At 38.5% G+C, this 23,158-nt stretch overlaps 1 protein-coding gene across 6 annotated transcripts; it reads left to right on the forward strand.

Moving 5' to 3' along the window:
• The first annotated feature begins 1,476 nt into the window (after nt 1-1,476).
• marchf7 (membrane-associated ring finger (C3HC4) 7) lies at nt 1,477-22,353 on the forward strand. 6 transcript variants are annotated; one of them, XM_081379792.1, is made up of 11 exons: nt 1,477-1,498; nt 11,355-11,551; nt 13,806-13,967; nt 14,541-14,706; nt 14,842-15,018; nt 15,601-16,708; nt 17,702-17,871; nt 18,365-18,468; nt 20,846-20,968; nt 21,122-21,170; nt 21,558-22,353. In XM_081379792.1, exons 2-11 carry the CDS (start codon nt 11,369-11,371, stop codon nt 21,653-21,655), a joined length of 2,340 nt encoding a protein of 779 aa, XP_081235918.1. In that variant the 5' UTR covers nt 1,477-1,498; nt 11,355-11,368; the 3' UTR covers nt 21,656-22,353. The 6 variants fall into 6 exon arrangements, with proteins under 6 accessions (XP_081235918.1, XP_081235916.1, XP_081235920.1 ...); XM_081379790.1 differs by lacking the exon at nt 1,477-1,498 and adding an exon at nt 8,210-8,318; XM_081379794.1 differs by lacking the exon at nt 1,477-1,498 and adding an exon at nt 8,210-8,318 and having other exon boundaries at nt 20,867-20,968; nt 21,558-22,352.
• The last annotated feature ends 805 nt before the right edge of the window (nt 22,354-23,158 follow it).

Consider the following 23,158-nt stretch of genomic DNA (forward strand, 5'->3'; position numbering starts at 1 on the left):
TTTTCTCCCTCTTTTCTTTCTCACCCCTCTCTCTTTCTCTCTCCAACACAGATTTTAATCATCTCAGAACACCACATTCCCTAATACCATTAACAACACTAACCTTCCAGCGCCACAAAAGCGTTTAATTTCCAATGACACAAATTTCTCTCCAAGAGACTCAAATAGTGTTTTTACGCAATTTGCTGGCCTTAAGGTTTTGCTTGCTGGAATAATTGAATTGCGATCCTCTCACTTAGTCTTGCATAAAATCACTAGGCAAAGAGCTAATCAGTGCAAAAGAGACAATAGTTTCCTCGGTTTGCCTTATTAGCCTGTTTTAAAAGAGTAAAGAGCATTTTTCTCCCGACTGACTTTGGAGCAACTGATGTTGCGTCGGAAACCGCGTCGGATTGACAATTAGAGTTGAACACCAATGCAACCAGAAATGTATTCAAGCTGTTTGTTCCTCTGTCAGTACTGCTGTTTGTATCCATAAATAAAAGATGACCTTTAAATGTTTACATAATTTATACAGCTATAAATTCTTAATATATCTGACTGCAAATGAGAGAGTGAGTCGCTTGATTATGGTTCATAGTAGAGTTAAAATACAGGTTGTCTGGTGTAATATATACACACACCTGAGTCAGCAAGGAAAACATTTTTATATTTGACTGGGGCAGAGGCTATCTTCTCTACGTAATCAATGATTAAGCATACATATAGCTGTTTTATCAATGGGAAAATGTTTAGTTATATTTAAAAGATATAAAAGCGGTTTAAATTAACAATATTCATATTACAATGCAGCTCAGCAGGTTACGGATTATTACATCATCCATTACCAGAATATAAAAACAGAATTACTCGACAGTTAGCTGGTAAATTTATCAGGAACTGTAACATTACATAGTTTTAAATAATAGTCTGATCTTGCTGACTTAAGTGATTCAAATCAAACAAATACAAACTGTCTAGTAAAGAAAACTCTCTTAATCAGAGTGTCTTTACTTTGGTGGAAAATTGATGCGGGGTTTACATGTGGCGACACGTAGAATTGTCCCTGCATTAATCCACCAAAACAAAAAATGTGATAAGAAAATCACTTTTGTGACAGGTGCAGTTGACAGCTGCAACAAAATAGCCCGCGTTGTATAAGAAAAAAAAAAACAAACAAGCAAAATCATTTTTAAAAAAGATACAAATTATGCAGAATACAGTTTCAAGGTCATCCAAAAATTCTTTCTCATATGGCAATAAATTACATTTGCGCCCTGGTCATGACGCTTCGGTGTGTATAGCGATCATTATCATAATGGCTGCACATAAGCTGACCTTTGACCTATGGATGTAATGTTTCTGCAAAGGCATGAGAACAGATGCTTACCTATTTATTTCTTCTGTTTACTGTAGGTGCATCATCTCTATGTGGGGAAAGTCTTGTTAATATGGCGGCGATGAGGTAAACAGATAGGAAGTGATGGAGTGGCAGATCCTCGGGGGATAACCACATGAGGTGTGACAGACCACTGACATCAGCCCTTGTTCTCTTGCTCGCTCGCTTACTCTCTCCATCTCTCTCTCCCGCACACACACTGATTTCCAGGAAGGGGTCATTAATGTGAGGAGGGAAAAAAAACCCAGAATCTAGTCATCGCTTTAAAATGGAGTATCTTCTCATAACGATGCAGTCATTCCTAACGGGTCTGAGTCAGGCTACAGATCTCAGGAGAACAGCACAACGAAGGTTTTAATTTAAGAGACAAAATACATAATAGTTTTAAATTTTATTTGAGAGTAACTCCCTTAAGTGGTAGCAGGGTTCATCTTAACCTGGCCAATAAACTGATAAAAATGATCCGCTTTTCGTTCTCTACACACCAGCCCTCTATATAAAACTACAGCAGTGGTTCTAACATCCGTACAGTAGTTAAATGTTCACATTTAACAGTCGTAATTGACATTTTCCCTCGCTCCCTTCAGCAATGATATATCAAAGAGTGCATCAGCCGCCGGAGGAGGAGAGAAAACATTAGGAGGATTAATAAAGGGGGGAGGGAAATAGATTGAGCGTTCACCAAGATCAGTAAAATAGGATCTGTCAAGCAACCCTGCAACATCCATCCTTTGGAGAGGAAAAAAAGACAGAGGTACATTTTCATGGATGGAAGGAAGGAAAAACAGAGGCCAGCCTGTGCGGCTGATCAATTTCCCGAGATTAGCTTTCAGCGGCTGTGCCTGCTTCCATTTGTAAAGATAATATTATTTAATAACCCTTTTGGGTGACTATTTAAATTATCATACTGCCTACAGTGCAAGGCGCTAATGGAAATATTTAACATAAATTCCCTTTAAAAAATGAGGCCTTAAACAACAGTTGTACGAATTATTCTGAAATTAAAGGAGTGTGCATAAATGATTCTCCCTGGCCTTGACGTGCTGTTCTCAATTACATTCTGCTCAACTGGAACAATGAAACGATGCTAGCGTGCCGCTTTATCGCGCATATATATGCGCTGTTACGAATGTCATATGGAAGCTATTTATGGCCACTAGCATCGGTGCCAAGGGCATTGAAAACAGGGATGTTATTGAATCAATTCTGAATGTGCAAAAGAGCAGTGCAACGATAGATCAGGTAAAGCCCAGCCTCTGCGAGGTTAACCGTACCAGGATGTTCTCCACCTGAAAAACGATAGCTTGGCTTTTGTCGTGCGCTTTCAAAGACAGGCATCTGAAGATCCTAAAACCAAGGAAGAAAGAGCCAAAGCTATAAGCTTTCCTTCCTTTCCTTAGTCTTACTCACGATCAACTTCTTTTTAATGATCTCATTTCAAAACACCTTCCTGCGGACCTCCCCTTTCCTGTCTGGCTAACGTTAAATTGCATAATGCCAACTGAACGCTCGCATTTGTTCTCCCTTTCCCTTCTCAGGAAATCTATTTAAATTTTCACGCCAACTGTCAGTCCGCATCAAACCTTGATTTATGCAAAAACAACGTCTGCTTTAATTAGTCATTTCGGCTCAGTGCTGCCTGTGCTCTAGGCGCTGAGCGGGGTCAGACATTCGGAGGAACCTCCTTTTTGAATGATCAAAACTAGGCCATCAGCAACACCGTGATAATAGCCATGTCTCAACACCACAGCAGCACGCGAGAGTGTGTGTTCGAGTGTGTTTTTATCCCCCATGAGCCGTCCATCTCCACTCAGCAGGGTGGTTTTGGGTGGAGCTCGGGAGTAATCACAGCAGTCACTGTACACCTGGAGGACTGGAAAATAATAAACAACTAACAGATAGTTTTTCCCGTCAGCTCTCTATACTTTCCCAGGCAGAGAGAGAGAGAGAGAGAGGAGCAATGTTTACACAGCAATATTACATTAATCAAGACAAAATTATCTCAAATACACCACATTATGCTCCTGTACGGGATTAGCGTCTGTGTTCTTCAAAACGAAAGTAAACCACACCATGTGTTTTTGCTCGTTTCAGATTGCAACACTTCTTGATTACCACAATCGCAATCACGTAGAGCAAACAAAAGTGGCTGAAAGCTTGTGGTAATTTCACAGACTGACATTTCAGATGAAAAATTCACCAGACAGATGCTCAGAAGAGAGCAATTCTCTTGTCAGATGTTGGGGAAGTGCGTGCGAGATGTGAGTAACGACAGTCACATGAATGGGAGGGCACACAGACTTATTCTCACCACCAATTCTATTTTGGGGTCTGTGTGCTGCTTTGCTGACTGAAGTGGCATTGTGTCCTTTGTGAAAGCATGACCCTCTGAGGTGCGTTCGTTTGCTGTGAACCTCGGCCAGGAAAAAAGCAGGAGGCTGGAGACCAGGGGAAGGCGTGGGAAAGCGACTAGAGAACGAGCGAACGGTGGAAAAGCCGAGCGATCTGCAGGCATTCCTTTGTGATTACACATCTGTGGAGAAGGAGGCCAGACATTCTTTCAGCCAGTGTCTGAAGCTGCTGACTTCTACCCTCGATCTCTGCGCTGTTGTTTTTTCTTATCTGTAAAAAAAAAAAAGAGAAGAGAAAAGAAACTCAGCTGTGAACGTTTTATTTGGTGACTGGAGACTGTGTTTCCTAATACAGAAGCATGATGCTTGCTGAATCAGCCCCTTTCAACTTTGTACTCTGATTTAAAGTCTCGAAACTCAAGCTTGTGTCCTTGCTCTTGCAATGAGGTATGGTATTTCGGTGTTGAGCACTCATGTTCAGCACTTCCTTCCTCTTATGCAAACATAAACCTTAGAACCCTTCTTTAATCCAGTCATCCACTGGTGGGAGGCAGAACATGACAGCAGACGGACAAGGCAAACACTGGTGGGGGTGGTGCTTGTGTTCCGTCTTTGTTCTGATGCTGACCTCTTCATTAAAGGGCCTTTGTCACCATGTAAGGATTAAGAGTGAAAGAGAGCTCTTCTTCTGCTAGTCAGGGTTAAAATCTGTCTCCTAATAAAATGCTCTTCCATATGTGCACATCAATGCAATGTGGCAGTGATCTTTTATAACATTGGCTTTAAGGATTTCAAAGATGTTTCCTCTCATCCTACTCTCTTAAAAACAGATTTAAGCCAGACACTGGCGGAGTTTTGTAAAGTAAACCAGTTATTAAATAAAGTAGTTCTTAAGTAACTTATCTCTGGCTATGATCAATGACCCAATTACGAAGAATTAATTTAATATTCTCAAGAAATAAAGTCTAAGGCCTGCTGTTTAATTCATTTAACTGTTCAATCAAAAAATGAATGCAATTGAAAACGCATTTCGTATCAGCTATCAGTCTTCATAGGCTAAGAAATTGATTTTTTTTAAGCTTGCGTGCTTAATGACAAATTGTTTGCCTCAGTTAGTAAAATATATGAAGATAGCTAGTGTATTTTAAGACATTGTAACTTGTAAAGCAACATATTTGTTTGCATTGTTCATTTTTGTCTTATTATCACACTTTTCTATAATTTTATTTACCACAGTGACAGGATAAATGCCATGTGGCTGTGAGTAAACACAAGTGAAACAGTGCCGTCATTACTGTATCAGATGCATGATACCGCCCTCTACTGGACAGGCAAACAAATAGCCAAAGTTGAAGCTATAAAACCACAATAAATCTTTTACAAATGCCACTTTGTTCATTTTCGTGTTTTATTTATTGGATTTATTTTTAACTTGTATTTACTCTGAATGACACTTGACAAAATACCAGTATTTACTAGAATTGATTTCACATTACTGGCTTTGTGTTCCAACTGCGGTTTTGAGTTTTACAACATATTTGAATTTTACAACATAGTTTCACAAATATTTTAAAGTCTTGATGTTTTTTTATTCAAGGAGTCAATTCACAGCCTGGATCACAGTACGATCTTAAGTTGTGTTTTCTATTAGAGATCTTCTATTAGAGATGCAGTAAATAATAAAAATAATTTTATTAATAAAATAAAAAAAAATTTTTTGCAAACATAAATGATTTTAAAAAGATCAAGATGAAATATATATATATATATATATATATATATATATATATATATATATATATATATACACATATATAAAACAGTTCTTCAATCCCCATTGCAGATCAGGTTTATTGGTAAACTTTACAGACTGTCAGCTGTTTGCAATGAATAAATCAAACAAAAGTAATTGTTTCAAGTGGTTTCCCCAAATTCAACTGAAAATGCAACTTTTAATGACTTTGAAAATTATTCAACCCCCTGAATAGAATCCCTCACAACAGCACAAATCTGCAAAACAGGTGTTGTCTCAAGCACACCTGATGCAACTAATCAAGGGCTTCATTAGTTGCAACAGGTGTGCTTGAGCTAGAATACATTAAATACCTGAACTGGCTAGGTTTGTTGAGTGTCACATTTGACTGCATGTTAGACATATAGCTAAGTCAAAAGAATGGTCCAAATAGTTAAGAGAAGATATCATCGCCCTTCACAAACAAGAACACAAAAAGTGTGAAGGAGTAGGAATAGTGAAGGAACTAAATGTTCCTAGAGACACCGTTGGAGGCATAGTTTGCAAGTTAAAAGTTAAAAGAACAGGTTACACTGGACGGGGAAGAAAAAGGAAGCTATCAATGGCTGCAACCAGATCTCTGAAAAGGGAGGTTCAGAAAAACGAGTGACTACAAAAGATCTGCAGCAAGACTTGATGGCAACAGACACTGAGGTTTCAGCATGCACATTAAGGCACGTACTAAACACATGTGGTTTCTGCCTTGTTCAAATACCCACACTTGTGGTCTTTGCCACTTGAGAGTGCGTGTACGCAGCAGGAAGTCAGTGTGCAAGACTGTCCCATGTCTTAAAAATGACAAAGTGCAGTGCAATGCTAAACTCTAAAGTGTATACCATCATGCATTATGTTTGGGAACTCATGCGCCCCAAAATCGCAAGATGTAACATTCCACTGTAATTTAAATGAATTAGATAGCCTACATATACTTTGGTAGTAAAAAAATAGTGTTGCACATTTTATTGGTGCAAAGATGAGTATGGTATGTGTAGGCCTATTTTGCACAACATTTGCTACTGTTTTTATCACTTAATTAGAAGCACCACAATTTTTAATTTGTGTTTTCTGTTAGCGACTACTGAATAGACATGTAGAAGTTTTTTTAATGCAAAGTATTGAAAATATAATAAATAAAAGCTTTGTAAACACTTGCATTTTTTGCAGGACTATAAGCATGTCCCATTGAGTAATCAAAAGTTCTACACACACTTGCAGTCTTTACTCCTACTTGAACAGACAAGTAGACAAGTGGTCAAGTGCAAAGACTGCATGCAAGTGTGGGTATTTGGACAAGGCACTCCATGCCAGAACTCCACTGCTGACCCAAAAGCACAAGAAAAGGCGGCTCCAGTTTGCTCAAATTCATATAAATAAGCCACAGAAGTTTTGGGATTCTGTTCTGTGGAGCGATGAAACAAAACACTTTTCGGTCCTGATCAGCGGTATGTCTGCAGGAAGAAGAATATGCTGAAGAGAACACTCTGCCTACAGTTAAGCATGGTGGTGGCTCGGTGATGCTCTGGGGCTGCTTTGCATCCTCTGGCACTGGAAACCTGCAGTATGTGGAAGGCAAGATGGATTCATGTAAGTACCAGGAAATACTTGGAGAAAACGTCATGCTGATAGTGAGGAAGCTGAAGTTTGGGTGTCATTGGACCTTCCAATTGGAAAATGATCAAGCATACACCTCATATTCCACCAAGGCTTGGTTGCAGCAGTGGCCATCACAGTCACCTAACTTGAACCCTATAGAAAATCTTTGTTGGGATTTGAAGAAGGTGGTTATTACACCCAAGAATATTACTGAAGTGGAGGCCATTGCTTGTGAGGAATGGGCTAATATTCCTCAGAAACGCTGCCAGATGGTGTCTGGTTTTACATCTCATTTACAGCAGGTCATAACAGCAAAGGGGTGTTCTACTAAGTACTAAAGATGCTTGCCATGAAGGGGTTGAATAATTTTGAAACTGCAGAAGTCATTAAAAGTTGCAGTTTCAGTTGAATTTGGGGAAACCACATTTGTTGTGTTGAGCTATTTCAATTAGCTACTTTTGTTTGATTTGTTCATTGCAAGCAGAAAGTCTGCAAATTTTGCCAATAAACCTGATCTGCAATAGGCCTATGGCTTGAATTATTTTGATTACAATTATATATATGTATGATATAAAAGTTGATGTTGATAAAAGTCAATAACACACACACACACACACACACACACACACACGTATATTTATACATACATATACATGCATGCATGCATAGCCTATTTAGGCTACATAGATAGATAGCCTACATTTTTCACCAACAAGTGTCTTGAATACTAAATGTGCTTATTAATAGGCCTACATTTCTATCGTTTGCACCAAATTGTAACAGAGTAAACACAGTTTTGAAAAATAAATGTAAAACAGTTTCTGGGAAATGTTTAGACTACAAAATTATTATTTCTTTTCATTTAGCCTATACATTTTTCCAGTGGCCGCAAATACTGCCTTGCTGCATAGAATCAATGGAAATGTCAAATATTATTTTGGATTTTACAACCTAACACATCATTTTGTTGTTATAGTTAGTTTACGGGCATCTTTACAGACATCTTGTCAATGAACAAGGGAAAGAGGGTGGGGCGTATTTCGCTACACCGCTGTTCACTGGCTAATGCGGCTGTCAATCAGCCTCCGCGAGCGACGATACGCGTTCCCTGCGGGTGTCCGCTTACACTTTAAACCACGTGACCCTCCCTATATCAACACACGGACGCCATTAATAATAAAGGCAGAGAGACGGAAAATCAGAGGTGAGTTCACACGGAAGTGATGCCATTTGGAGCATTTTAACACGATGAGATTTGGTACGCTTTAACGGGTTGCGTTTGGTAAGTGGCAATGTAAACGCATACGGATTAATTGCATTCGTTTACCCACCGAGATTTATTCTTGGTGTATTTACGAAGTGTCCCGGTTAACAAAAACAAGGCCTAACGTTAGACATCTGGCAGACTGCTGGTTTATTAATTCGACTGACTTCTGGGATCACATGCGTAGTGTAACGGGTCAGTTGTGCATGTCACGAACATGTCCTGTTTTGAACGCGGGTTAAATCATTGATTTATTGGAGCAAAAGCTTTTGTTCAGGATAAATACTCCGTGTTTACCTCCTCTGTGAGCCATTTGTCTTTTAATGTACTTGTAATCCGAGAACTGTGCTGAGCTAATGCAAATCACTGACATCTCGTCAGTTTGATATGCATCAGCTGTGGTTTACAATCATAATCCTGCTGTTCTGTCATAGTCCTGTCAAGTTCAAACAAGAGAACTAAACTGGAATTGAACGTTGTGGGCTGGAGACCAGAAAGGCATTTTGAGAGGTCAATGTTTATAAAGCACTATTTTGATCTTAAATATCATTCATAAGTCAAATTTGCACTTGTTGACACTTAAAATACAGCCCTGAAATCAGGAAAGAGCACATATGTGATACGAAAGTACATTTAGGAACCTCAAAAGAGAGAAATGCATGTCAGCAGTAACTTAAATGTCTCTTAATTTTATAGGTGTACTGTTTAGACTTTAGAGTGATTTTGTTGAGGGTAGCCTGGGTTTAGGTTTAACAAAATGTTCATGCACAGGTTGCATAATCGGTGAACAAAGCCAGAGGGTTTAACACACGGGCGTTTAACTTCTTGTTGTGCCTTCTGTTACACACACGCCCTGATGTTAATGTTTTTCTCGTTGTTCTTTTCAATTACTTTTAGCACTGAGATGGCTTTTGCAAATGTGAAGTGGGGATGGCAATCTATGACAATGTACCCCTAACATAAATAAATACTTTTAGTATAATAGTATTTTCCCCCAAATTGAAAATAAGCATTTTTAGTTCCTTGTATGGTTTTCTTTCTTCTGTCAAACACAAAAGGAGAAGTTTACCAGACTGTCTTCTCATTTCCCCTCAATGAAAGTAAATAAAGACTTTTTTAAATTTTCAGCCTTTTTCTCGAACAAAGGTGTTGTATGGCTTCAATATAGTGCAGATTATGGTGTTTGTTTTGTCCCTTTTGTTATGTGGAAGAGAGCAGAACAGACATTCAGAAGAAAGTCTTAAATGATGCAATAAGTGGATCGAATCAAACTAAATGGCTTGGTTTAGCAAGTGTTTCTGCTGCAACATTCTGGATCTAAATGAGTAGCCTATACATTTCAAGTACAGGTTTTGGCCTGAAATATTCCCTGTCTAACTTGCTCTTTTTCTGCCTGACACCTGAGTGAAGCAGTGCTTTCATGCTGTCAGGTTAAGTTTAGCGTTCTCACTTGGCAAATGTGATTTGGAAAAAGCTTGACATACAGCAGAGAGCTTTCATTGCAGGAAGGTGCTATTTTGATACTCAACTGTAGAGAGGAGGGTATTTATAGATGGCTTGATGAAGGGTGCAGTAGGAAGGGGTTTATAAAGTGTGTTATGATGACCGGTACAGGTGGTCCATACTCCCTGTGCATTTAAGGAAGACAACAGGGTTACTGATTATTGGTAAAGTCAGGTATGTGTGACGAAACTGTGGGCCAGTAAACCGATTACCAGTGTGGTTTTGATAGCAGTAAAAACGTTCTTCAGGTTCACAGTTAGCCATTTTCACTTATACTTCAAGACTTTTGGATGAACTAATCCTTCAAGCACTGTTTTTCTCAACCTCATGTTGTTCCAAACCCATGTGACTGACTTTGTTTCATGACACATTAAAAGGATAACTTGTTAACGTCACACAAAAATTAAAATTGTCATTGAGTCACCCTCATGTTGTTCCTAACCCAGAAAACTTTTATCTTCGGAACACAAGTGAAAATGTATTAAAAAAACAACGGTATTTGCTTGCTTCAAAAAACATAATCAAAATATACCGTTCCGTTTATAAATAAAGTGGTTTTATCGAAGTCTTCTCGATGGACACGATTGTTTCATATGATGTACAGATTAATTTTAGGCTCTTTGATCATTGCACCTATATAGAGGACAATCAAATGTGGCAAACAGAAGCTCAACAGTACTTGACTCTTGAAAAGAGTGCGTGTCAAACGTGTGTTTGAGCTTCCGTTTGCATTTTTGATGTGCTCTGTGCATGTGCGTTGTTCAATCTGTATATGCAATTAACAACGGCGGACTAAAAAAACAACCCATGGCAGCAGTGTAAAAGTAGACCAGTTCTGTAGGAAAACTGCAGACTTGGCAACACTGGTCTTAAATTAATTAGAAATAAATCGCTTTTGCACTGTTTGTTTCATATGTGTTTTTGTTCTGTGTATTTATGTTGGCCTCTTCAATGTTAAATAGATCCAATCTATATTCATTAGAATTTTGATGGATCAATAAACCTGCTAGTATACCTTAATGCATGTGTTTTTGAACTTGAAAACATGATTAAAATACTAATCTGTTTTAATGACAGAAGTACAAATAAGAGAGCAAGTGACTTCGGAATCGTTGGAATCAGACAATATTTAATTGCTAAAATCGCTATCATATTGACCAAAAGTCTAATGGGTTTCAGAACATCACATACTAAAAATGTGCTGGTTGTTTTTTACTATGTAATTACAAAAAGAGTCTGAAGCAGTCAAGAAAGTCTCAAGTTTGGAGCAATGCGTTTGAGTACATGACATAACTATTCCTTTAAAATCATCATACTGCTGGAAGCAACTTGTAATGCTTGACAGGTAATGGAAGTACATGACAGAAGACATGCCTAAAACATATCATTACCAATCCTGTTTTAAATGGAATTTAGCGCTGACTGCTGTCATGAGTATGCGGCTGTAACGTCATGTGTGTGTCTGTCTCTCAGGGTACAGTTCAGAGATGGATTCGAAGTCTCGTCGTTTTCCGTTTGCTGTCTCCAGCTCTTCCTCGCTGTCATCACCCTCCTCCTTGTCCTCCTCATCTTCAGCGCTCAGTGCGAGTCGGCTTTATGGCAGAGGAAGCGTCTTGGGAAGAGATCGTTTCAGCAGGGAAGCTTCTGTCAAGTTAGACTCAGATTATCAGGTATTACAGTCACACATTAATTTCCATAATGTCTGTTCACACCCACAGGTAGTGTATCTTAAGTCTCTTTCACTAGATCACTAACGTCACCTCCTCTTGCTGAACCAGTCACCCAGACATCCATATGATATTTTTGTGTAACCCAGTGAAGTTAAAAAAGGTGTTACAGGTTTTGTAGTTCTATTGACAGTATCTGTGATATGATATTGGTTACCACAGAAAATAACTTTGACTTTTCCTTTAGATTAAATGAAAGTCTATGGGGCAATGTTTCATAAGTTGATTATCCCTCAGTGACCCAAAGCAATGATATTCATGTATTTTTATTTCTCACTCTTTAAAAAATAAAAATAAATAGTTACAAAATGCCACACTGGGCAATGAGGGTTGATAAGATTTTACCACGTTTGTTTGATATAGTATGTGAAAATTCTATATTCATAACTTGGTTCGTCACACAAATATATTTGAAAAATATACATTTCAACCAGTGAGGATACAGTCACGAAAAGTTAAGAAATTGCACTGTAACAGCTTTTAAATACTGTAATATTCATGAAACAAAACTGTATAATAAAAAAAAAATTTATTATATGATTTGTGTACCAATTATTGATTAGGATCCATTGTATGAGAACAATAGAAAAAAAGTTTGACCCTTAAAGGGTAAGTTCAGCCAAAAATTTCAATTCTGTCATTAATTACTCACCCTCATGTCGTTCCAAACCTGTTAGACCTTCGTTCATCTTCGGAACACAAATTAAGATATTTTGATGAAATCCATGAGCTTTCAGTCCCTCCATTGGGAGCAACGCAATTTACACATTCAAGGTCCAGAACGATAGGAAATGCATCATTAAAATAATCCATGTGACTCAGTGGTTTAACCTCAATTTTATGAAGTGACATGAGTGCTTTGTTTGCACAAAAAAAACAGGTTTTCCACTTTATTTACTAAATTGACTTTCAATCCAGTAGGGGGAGCACCACGACGCTGCGTTACCTCACAAGTTTAATTTGTCAAATAAACTGACCTGTGTCAGTAGTAATTCAGCACTTGCGTGTAGTTCGGTAGAATTAAATGTCCTTATTCCTTTAAATCCGCGGGACTCGTGTGTGGCGCTGATATCTGTCTCTTAGCAATCGCGCCCTGCTTCATACCACAGTCATGTTAAAAAACATCAATGCATTCACTCATCCATAAACATTATTAGATCCATCGGCATGACAGAAAGTCCAATCATTGCGCTTATCACTGCGTCATCAACCTATGCCTTTGTTATTGTAAGAGGTTAGCGACCCCTATCGGCGAATATTTTTTTACATATTGTAGCTGTAATTATGTAATTAATGACACAATTTTCATTTTTGGGCGAACTAACCCTTTAATGCCCAGCACTGCATTTTTGCTATGCTTAAATTTTTTTTAATCAAATTACGTAAAAAGTTTCAGGGCATGTAAGCCTTTTAACATAACTAGATGTATACAAATATGTTTTTTTTTTTTTTCAAAAGTTGGACATCTAATACTTTGCAAATGGATACATTTGTTCCAACAATGTTTTAAAAATTGTACACAAACTGTTATACTTTTCAGAGCGTCAGCTACTGTTTTATGTAGTGTTATTTGGTAATTAATTGCTTTATACAATATATAGCTAAATATTAACCTAAGATTCTAGAAGAGGCACTATGGCGATCGGTGTGCTAACTCTATTAGCATCTCATTTTCCTCATGCTGCTGGAGCTGTGGAAAGATCTTCGTGTTACACTGCCTTGGTTCACTGGGCTTTTTTTAGTGCACACTAGATTCCTGGCCCCGGTGTATCTCATGAACCTGTCAAGGTCTGTCGTGCTAGATAAAGTTACTGAAGCGCTCAGAGTTGTTTTTGACTCTCCAGAGTGTTTTTTTATTTTTTTTGGATGATCACATCTTAGAACTTGACTACATTAGCCAGCGTTGAAATGGACATCAAACAACATTGGCCACCATCAGCTCGTCCATGTATAGTTTGCCACTGGGGATTTCTCTTCATAACAAAGCAGCAAACCACCCATATGCTTGAGGAAGGAAACTATTTGCAGAGTCTTTGTGGTTGGCTGTTTTAGTCTGAATCTTGGCCCATACTTCTCTTTTATGATGTAGAATAAACAGTAGTTGAATGAGTCAATAATCGTTTGGTCTCTTCCTGTCACGTTTATGTTCTGACGTCCATGTGTTGTGTTCATTTCTCATGTTCCCTGTGTGTTCCAGAGCTCCCGTCTGCTGAGCTCGCCAAGAGGTTACAGTTCAACTGAAAGCCGTCACTCCAACTGGAAGCTCTCGACTCCTATCTCAGTTTCCTCCTCTTCCTCTTCTTCATCTGTCCATGATCGATCATGGACCGAATCCACCAGTGGGGACAGAGGCAGACTTGTAAATATTTTCGTATGCACGCACACACACATAATTATATTTGATCTATTTTTATATAATGTGCTTTTTAATAACTAAATTATTATTTACTTAAAACTATAATTATATAAAAAACTGTCTGTTTATTATGATTATTATTTTTAGTAGCATTAGTATTTTTTGTTAAATGAAAAAAAAGGGTGGGTGGATTTTAACTGGGTGTTTTCAATTCTGACCTTTTTTGCTTCAAGTCTGACTTTTTTTTTTCTTTTCTTTTTTTTTTCTTTGTTTTGTCTCCCTCCCTTATTTTAATGGTTGTGGTGTTTTGAACCATGAGAAAGTGTTTAAAGCTTGTGCATAGCTATATGAGCTATATAAGTTCTTTTAGTTTCATAAAGTGGCAAAATATGTGCATTAAATATGAAATTTAATGCTGTTATAATGAAAAGTCATGGAGCATTGACCGGTGTCTGATATGGGTCACATTTGTATGTAAACAGCTTTACCAAAAAATCAGATTTATGCCGAATTTGGCTCTTTTGCGACCTGAATGTATGACATCTTACTGCCTGTGTTTGTGCATTTGCATTTCAGACAGACTCTGAGAGAAGACTGGGAACCTACTGTGGACTTCTTGGCAAATCCCAAGACACAGAGTCTAAAAGAGCAAAACTTTCTTACACAAATAGAGCAGGAAATTCCAGATCCCCATCCACATCTAAACCTACCAACCTAGCCAACTCGTACTCTACTTTAGGACGTATGTCACAGTAAAAAGTATTTGTAAACATTTTAAATGTGGCTTAAGTGTCCAAATACTATAACTATAGTTAATATTAAGCATCTTTTCAGTGTATGGATATATGGTGTATTAACAAATTGCTCTTGTCTTTAGATTCTTCGTGGAAAACCACCATTAGTCCTTTGTCTAGATCCTCTTCCTCATCATCATCTTCGTCCACTCCATCAGAGGGTCCTTGGGCCCGCAGGGATTGGGAGAAGAGGGGGGATTTAGGACTGACATCACTGGGGGAGTCTAGTTACCGGCCTAGTGGACTGACATCTTCACTGTGTATGTGCACACACATACTCGGTTACAGATGATAAAGACACTACCACTCTAGTCCACTCCTTTTTCTATAGTGTTTTTTTCTCTCTAAGTGGTTCTATGCATAATTGGATGACTTTAAAGTTTTCATCCATGTATTTTAATAAGCATTCTGGGATATTGGCCAAAAATTCTGGATGAAAACAATGCAGATAATTTCAAAATGCTTGCTTTAATTTTCATAAATGTATATCATTTTTATTTTACATTGTAATGTGTACTATTAAGTTGTGTTATATCCAGTATTGTGAAAAGACACATAAAAAAAAAAGTGAAAAATATCATGGTACCAATATAGTTTGGTACCAATATAGTATATACTCAAATGTTGCTCTGGTCATCTGACTCTTTCTGTTTTGCACCACAAGTTGTGTTCTTTTGAACATATGGGATTGAAATGCAGCTTTATTTTCAATTAATTTGAGGTTATTATATTTTTGATGTCTCAAATATCTTGTAATTTCTTCTTACATTTTATGCCCTCATTAGTATAATGTATAAGGTTGTAGCCCATCAAGGTAACTATACTTTTTTTTTGTGCTTTAGACCGTTCAGAGCGTGTTACATCCACCTATGCACAAGGTGCTCGACCCAAAGAGAGCCAGTACTCATCCTACAGGGATAACAGTTCATCTAGTCGCCGTATCCCAACCGAGTACCTCCCCTCTCCTCTGGAGCGCAGCTCCCACAGGCTGACCACAGATTACCAGTCCGCTCCGTTCTCTCGCGATACACCACGCACCAGCACTAGCTCCACCAGAACCACCTCCTCTGTTTCGGACCCATCCCACCTCTCATCCTGGAGCTCCACCCCTTACACACCCCTTACTGGCTGTAGCTCCAGCCCACCTTCATCTAGCCCCACCCCCACCCCCACTCCACTTCCTGCTCAGAATGGCGGCGACTCAGACGGCAGGCGAACAACCAGACGCCTGCTATCTCGACTTTTCTCCCGACGCTCCAGTCAGGAGTCAAACTCCACCGCCAGCTCTGCCTCTGATTCAAGGTCATTTGACTCTAGCCCAGATGAAGCCCTGCCCTCTGAAGCCCCTCCTCCGGTCAGTAGAGAAAATTTGGAAGCAGAGCTGAGGACTTCTGACCCCGTTCAGGCATTTTCGTTCTTGCGCAGACGCGGACCATCTCTTGCTCCCGTCAGGGAGAGCGCTGATGTAGGGCCCGAACAGGAATCGCTCAGGCCTCAAGCGGGACTGTCCTGGCTGAACTGGAACCGCTGTACACCACTGTTCTCTCGTCGCAGGAGGGAAGGGCGTGACGAAAGCGCCCGCATGGGCTCTCATCGTTCACCCCAATTCCCTGACCGAGATGGCAGTAAAACGCCTGATCAAGGCACACATTGTGAAGATGATGATGATGATGATGACGATGATGAAGATGAGTCCTCAGAGGGTGCAACAGCAGCACCCTCTTCTGGCGCCTCGGGTCTTTCTGCATCTCTACTGCAGGATGGAGCCCGTCTGGCTGGACGGAGCCATGGCATTGGCAGGGTGATGACCAGCCCGCTCTTCCGTATGCCAGAGAATGTAATCATTGGTGTGGGAGTAGGAGCAGAGGGGAGGAGTCAAACTGATGAGCAGGCAAAAGACAAGCCCGCCCCTTCCAGAGACCCAGAGAGACTGCGAAAGATTCAGGAGAGGTCAGAGGGCAATTTGACTAGTTAGTGTGTGTGTGTGTGTGTGTGTGTGTGTGTGTGTGTGTGTGTGTGTGTGTGTGTGTGTGACAAAAAACATTACTGTAAATGTGCAGTCACATTAGTGAAATTTTGCAAGAAAAAATGACCATTGTCAAGAGTGCAGGACAACTCCCACAGAAGTCACTTTCCAACCAAGCAGCTTTCTGTTGGTCAACACAGCAAATCTGTGTAGGGAAATCTTTCACCCCACCCCAATCTTTCACTCAGCAATTCAAAAAGATTGACATGGCTGTTGTCTTAGATTTCTGTACATGTGTACATAGTTTTAAACATTTTCCAAAAATGTTGTTTTGCATTTTCAAACCAATTATTGATCTTTCACAACAAAAAATTGGGTTAGGTGAAAAACAGTGGAATGAAGTGAAATCTAGTGCTTGTATGTGTATATATTCCATTAAACAATGTACCTTTACACATGTACATTTAGTTAAAAAAATACTATAAATTATATTGCATATAAGTGATAAATTATACCACTACATAAGTTCATCAATAGGCCGATGGCATGTAAAAAAAATGTAACTTAAAAAAAATGCTTCTAACACTATCACAAATCCTCCATGCAAATGGCAGCTAGATAACCTTAAATTGAGAACATAAGTAGAATTTACCAAATTTGATGGTGTTTACATTTATAGTACATGAACCCTGGAAACATGCATGCAACTATGCTTGTTTTCTGGCTAATACTGCCCACAACTGGCACATTACAACTTTTTTTCCTTCTTTTTGATGTGGTTTTGTGGCGGGAATAACACTGCAAAGTTTAGCTTCCACCTGCTCCTACATACCTGCCTGGAAGTTTCTAGTAATCCTGAAGATCTTGATTAGCTGGTTCAGTTGTGTTTAAGTAGGCTTGGATCTAAACTTGGTGTAGCAGGAGCACATTCACAATTTAGTTTGCCGATTATAACCACACCCTCTTCCTACTTTTAGCCTTTTGTTGGAGGATTCTGATGAGGAGGAGGGTGATCTGTGCCGAATCTGTCAGATGGGGGAGCAGTCGAGTTCCAACCCTCTGATCGAGCCCTGCAAGTGCACCGGCAGCCTGCAGTTTGTGCACCAGGACTGCATTAAGAAATGGCTCCACTCCAAAATCAGCTCTGGTATGGCTGTCTTTTCCTGAGGGCAGAAATAAACTAGGTGTTTATATGGTGTATATTCAGTTGTTTGATGTGCACTGAGAAAGGAACTGTTTTCAAATTCATTTTGGGTTCATTTCCTGTGCTGGTCAAAGACTACTAATGCATTACACCGTGTGAAAGCAGACTTATCAAATACACAAGTATGACAATCACAAGACAGGAAGAATCTCATTTATTTATAAACTTCTGAAGAACCTTTGAGACTGAGGTGGTTACTAGCCCTTACAGATGAATACTGTGATGGTATCATGGTACAGTCCTGAATGTTTAGTATATCATGAATATGGTATAGTGTTTACATGGAGGAGTTACTTCAGAGATTTCTATGGTTCTGCCATGTACAAATAAACTGTAGTTTAAAAACTCATTATGGCCTTAATTGGTTAAGATGTGAATTAGGCTGCTTATTTCTTAAAAAAATTTATTCATCCCATATATCTGCTTTGATACACAGGTTCTAACTTGGAGGCCATCACTACCTGTGAACTTTGTAAGGAAAAATTGCACCTAAATATTGAGAACTTTGACATCAATGAGCTCTATCGATCTCATGAAAGGGTAAGTGCCTCAAAACAAGATACAAGCACATTGTTTAGATTACTTCTTATAAGAAACCTACTCGTGTGAAATTGTGCATGCTCGAGTGCTTTACCAATTAGTTATGGTTGACTAAGGAACAAGAGTTATAACATGCAATTAAGGCCTGGAATTAAGAATTCTATCCCAATTTTCACATGCAATTTGTCTGTTCAGACCAATGCAGGGAAATAAACAGCAAAAGCAAAATGCACTTTTTCTCTGACAGAAGGTGGGACTTATGGAGAAGCAGAAATACAGTGGTACACAAAGGAGCACTGCACAACTTTACATTTCTGACACTCTTATCACTATGGAAGCTTGTTTCCGCCACAAAAAAAAAAGATAATTGCAACTTTTTATCTCACAATTGCGAGTTTACATCACAATTCACAACACAAAGTCAGAATTGCGTGAAATAAAGTCACAATTGCGTGTTATAAAGTCAGAATTCTGACTTTTTTTTCTCGCAATTGCGACTTTATATCACGCAATTCTGACTTTAAATCTCAGAATTCTGACTTTATATCACGCAATTGGGAGATATAAAGTCAGAATTGCATGATATAAAGTCAGAATTGCGTGATATAAAGTCAGAATTCTGAGATATAAAGTCAGAATTGCGTGATATAAAGTCGCAATTGCGAGAAAAAAAGTCTGAATTCTGACTTTATAAGACGCAATTGTGACTTTATATCTCGCAATTCTGACTTTATATCTCAGAATTCTGACTTTATATCACGCAATTCTGACTTTATAACACATAATTGCGAGTTTATATCTTGCAATTCTGACATCTTTTCTCAGAATTGTGAGATATAAAGTCCAATTTTAAGGGGAAAAAAAGACGGACTTTTTTTTTTTTACCTTAGAATAGTTTATATCTCATAATTCTGACTTTATATCTCAGAATTCAGACTTTATTTCACACAATTCTGACTTTATTTCACGCAATTCTGAGAAATAAAGTCAGAATTGCGAGATGTAATCTCGCAATTGTGAGATAAAAAGTCGCAATTATCTTTTAAAATGTTTTATTCAGTGGCGGAAACAAGCTTCCATATATCACAGAGAAGAAACCGTAAAACCACAAACCGTAGTCACCTGTTTTTAAACAGACTTTTTTTTAATTCGCTATGGTGTTTATCAAACAACGGCAAATACAAGAGTACAGAGACAAAAGAGTGAGTCCTGGTTCCTTCCTTTGCAATTTACTGTCACTTGGCAGAATAACTCTCTCTGTGACCACCACCAATTTATTTAACAGCAGACTCTGGGCATGTGACCAAAAGCATGTATTTTATTTGGTGGTCAACACTTTTTGCAATGTGATTGAAACCCTCTTTGTACCAACTTTTTTGGACTAACACGAAAGGGCTTTTCACACTTGAAATAGGTAACCCTGGGTCATTCTAAACCCTGGGTAAATGGAATCCTGGAAATATTGCTTCAGGTTTCATAATACTTATACTTTTAACAATGTATCATGGATATTCATACGCTGTTGTTTCACACTGTACATTTCTAAACCTTTGGTTAATATCCTTATTTGCAGTGTCGGTGTCATTGATTGGACGAACGCTGTTGACGTTTTCTTGCAGTGCACATTCTCATATTACACTTTACCGACTGTACTATCAAGTTTTTTTTCTTTTCAGACTATAAAGGTATGAATGAAACGGTCTCTTCTTTACTCCAATTGATGTGTTTTAAGTTGATATTTCACCTTTTTCTATTTGAAATGCTAAAACAACAATTTATACCGTGACACTCTAAATAAGACGTAATCATAACTCTAAATAAATACAGCATTGTTTCAACTGCCCATGGCACCGTAATGTGGGGTTAACATCACAAAAGTGGTCCTTACCCTGCTCTGGAGCAGGCTTTCATAACCCTGGGTAAATGTACTAACCCGGTAGTATCACCCGGTAGAAAGCATTAAGCGGGACTGTCTGGCTGAACTGGAACCGCTCGTCTAGGTTTGAACGGACCTCTAGAGACCATTCACACACATTTTTCTTTTCTTTTTTTTAAGCAAAAATGTAAAGTGGTGGAATAAAAAACCAGAGGGTCTAGACAGGTTTTTTTAAGTTGAACTATACTTTTAACTTGAGAACTGCATTTTTAGAACACCGTATTGTGTGAGATCCACGCACAGTGGTCAAACACCTCCATCTAGTGCGTTTTCATGGCTAGAAAAACTTCTGTGTGAACTGCCCCTTAGAATCATATCCTAAAATCCCATCACTATTGATCAGACTCTGAACATGTTCCTTATTACAGAGCCTTCAGTTAAGAGACTTCAAGCAAGTAATGTTCACATCTATCTGTTATATGATTCATATTTTTAATTTAGTTTGTGTGTTGGATTCTTCAGTCAGAGTATGAGTTCATCAGCTGTGGGCTGTACCTGGTGGTGCTCCTGCACCTGTGTGAGCAGAGGTTTTCTGATGTCCTGGGTGCAGTCAATGATGCTGGGGTAAGCCTTCCACGTCTATCCTGTATTTTGTTCATTGTATCTGTTAGTGAAAGTACAGTTTTTTGGCTCCTGTGATGCGTCACACAATATGATAGTGTTCATTGCAAGCTAATGTGATTTGAAAACCAAAACGTTCTCCCCCCTCTCGCTCAGTTTTTCAACTTGGCGAGAACTCTACATGAACACATGGACAATCTTGAAAGTACGTTGTGATTTTCTATTTATTTTGGTCCTGCATCATAAAACCTCTAGATCTTGTTAGTTAATTTATATAAAACTTGATATCACCTTCTTTTAAATGCATAGGTAAGTATAGATTATAAAACCCAGTGTTGGTTCTGGTATTAAAATGTGCAAAACCATTTCACATAGATGTAGTTAAGATTTGTTTGCACGGCATTTGTTATTTATTCCACTAACATAGTCATATTTGGCTATTGACTGCACAGAGGGAATCACCAATGCCTCTGTTTAAAATGCTTGCTTGCGTTTAATTCTGCCTAAAAAGATGGCATCTGTCCCTGATTTTTTTCCCTCCATCCAATTCAGGTTTTTAATGTTTCTGCTTATTTCTTATATTTGGACTCAGGTTCATATGCAGAATCTGATGAAGATGAGGTGGAGGACAGTAGACCATCCATCGACTTCTGTGACTTGGAGGATGATGAGGAGGAGGAGGAGGTTTAATCAGTTAGCAGGGAGGAAGGAGGCGTGGCTTAGCAGTTTGCCTCAGTCTCCTCCCACTTGCTGTTTTCGACCTGTGTCCTCCTGTTTAAAGTGATTTTAGCCAACATCTGATTGGCAGCGTAACCACTGTCCCTAGCCTATCACAAGGCTTTCATAATATGCAGTTAATTCAAGTTTATGGGAGCTGTTAGGATCCTTTTATGATTTTTTTTTTTTTTTTTTTTTTTTTTTTTCAGTTTCGCATCAGATTGGTGAGCGCACTAAAGCTTTCAGTTAAAAAAAAAAAACGTCCGGTGAACTGTTGACCACCATGAGTGCTTTAAAAAACTATGCTTAGAAGCTGGTTTGGGGAAAGAGAGGATCTTGGCAGATTCATGCTCTTAAACTGGTGGAGTTGAGGAACGTTCATCCGCTCATTTATACAGTAGGGCTGCTTGAAAAGGATATTATGTTTGGTTTCAATATCTTGATGATTTTAAAAAATAAATAAGAAACATTTCCTTTGTTTTTGTTATTAATACATGTTTTTCTTTTTTTTTCTTTTTTTTGGAGACTGGGTGAGTGACAATATGTGGTCACTTCTTTAAAGAGTTTCTCTTTACAAAGGACCTTTTCCACAGTCTGTTTGTATGTTGTACATTCAAATTATGTAATTTGCTTGAATTGTTACAATAAAATGGAGGTATTGATGCCTCACAAAAAAAAATAAAAAAAAATAATCTGCTCTCTCTTTCAGACGTCTTGTTGCTAATGAACAATGATTTTGTTAACTGTATGATATTATGAAATTGATTTCATGACTGCATGGTACCATACAGCACATGTTTGCCTTTTAGTGGGATTGTCTTTTATTTTGGGGCCCTAAGTAATTAGCTTCCATTTGTGGTGTTTTATAGTTTTGATGACTTTAATGTTGTTGACAAAACGTGGAAAGTAGTATAAAGACAAACATACACAAATATAGTATACATTATAAACAAATAGCATTTTATGTTTATAATGTTATAGTGTATATATATATATAAATATACTCACCTAAAGGATTATTAGGAACACCTGTTCAATTTCTCATTAATGCAATGCAATTATCTAATCAACCAATCACATGGCAGTTGCTTCAATGCATTTAGGGGTGTGGTCCTGGTCAAGACAATCTCCTGAACGCCAAACTGAATGTCAGAATGGGAAAGAAAGGTGATTTAAGCAATTTTGAGCGTGGCATGGTTGTTGGTGCCAGACGGGCCGGTCTGAGTATTTCACAATCTGCTCAGTTACTGGGATTTTCACGCACAACCATTTCTAGGGTTTACAAAGAATGGTGTGAAAAGGGAAAAACATCCAGTATGCGGCAGTCCTGTGGGCGAAAATGCCTTGATGCTAGAGGTCAGCGGAGAATGGGCCGACTGATTCAAGCTGATAGAAGAGCAACTTTGACTGAAATAACCACTCGTTACAACCGAGGTATGCAGCAAAGCATTTGTGAAGCCACAACACGCACAACCT

This window comes from Scardinius erythrophthalmus (genome assembly GCF_964197995.2).
Source record: "Scardinius erythrophthalmus genome assembly, chromosome: 12".
NCBI classification, from domain to species: Eukaryota; Metazoa; Chordata; class Actinopteri; order Cypriniformes; family Leuciscidae; genus Scardinius; species Scardinius erythrophthalmus.

What these genes read in the sequence shown, in the direction of transcription:
- marchf7 (XM_081379792.1), top strand. Translation starts at nt 11,369, where the DNA reads ATGGATTCGAAGTCTCGTCGTTTTCCGTTTGCTGTCTCCAGCTCTTCC. An exon ending in CTGCGAAAGATTCAGGAGAG is followed by an intron (nt 16,709 to 17,701) that starts GTCAGAGGGCAA and finishes TCCTACTTTTAG; the next exon opens with CCTTTTGTTGGAGGATTCTG. An exon ending in ACACATGGACAATCTTGAAA is followed by an intron (nt 21,171 to 21,557) that starts GTACGTTGTGAT and finishes ATTTGGACTCAG; the next exon opens with GTTCATATGCAGAATCTGAT.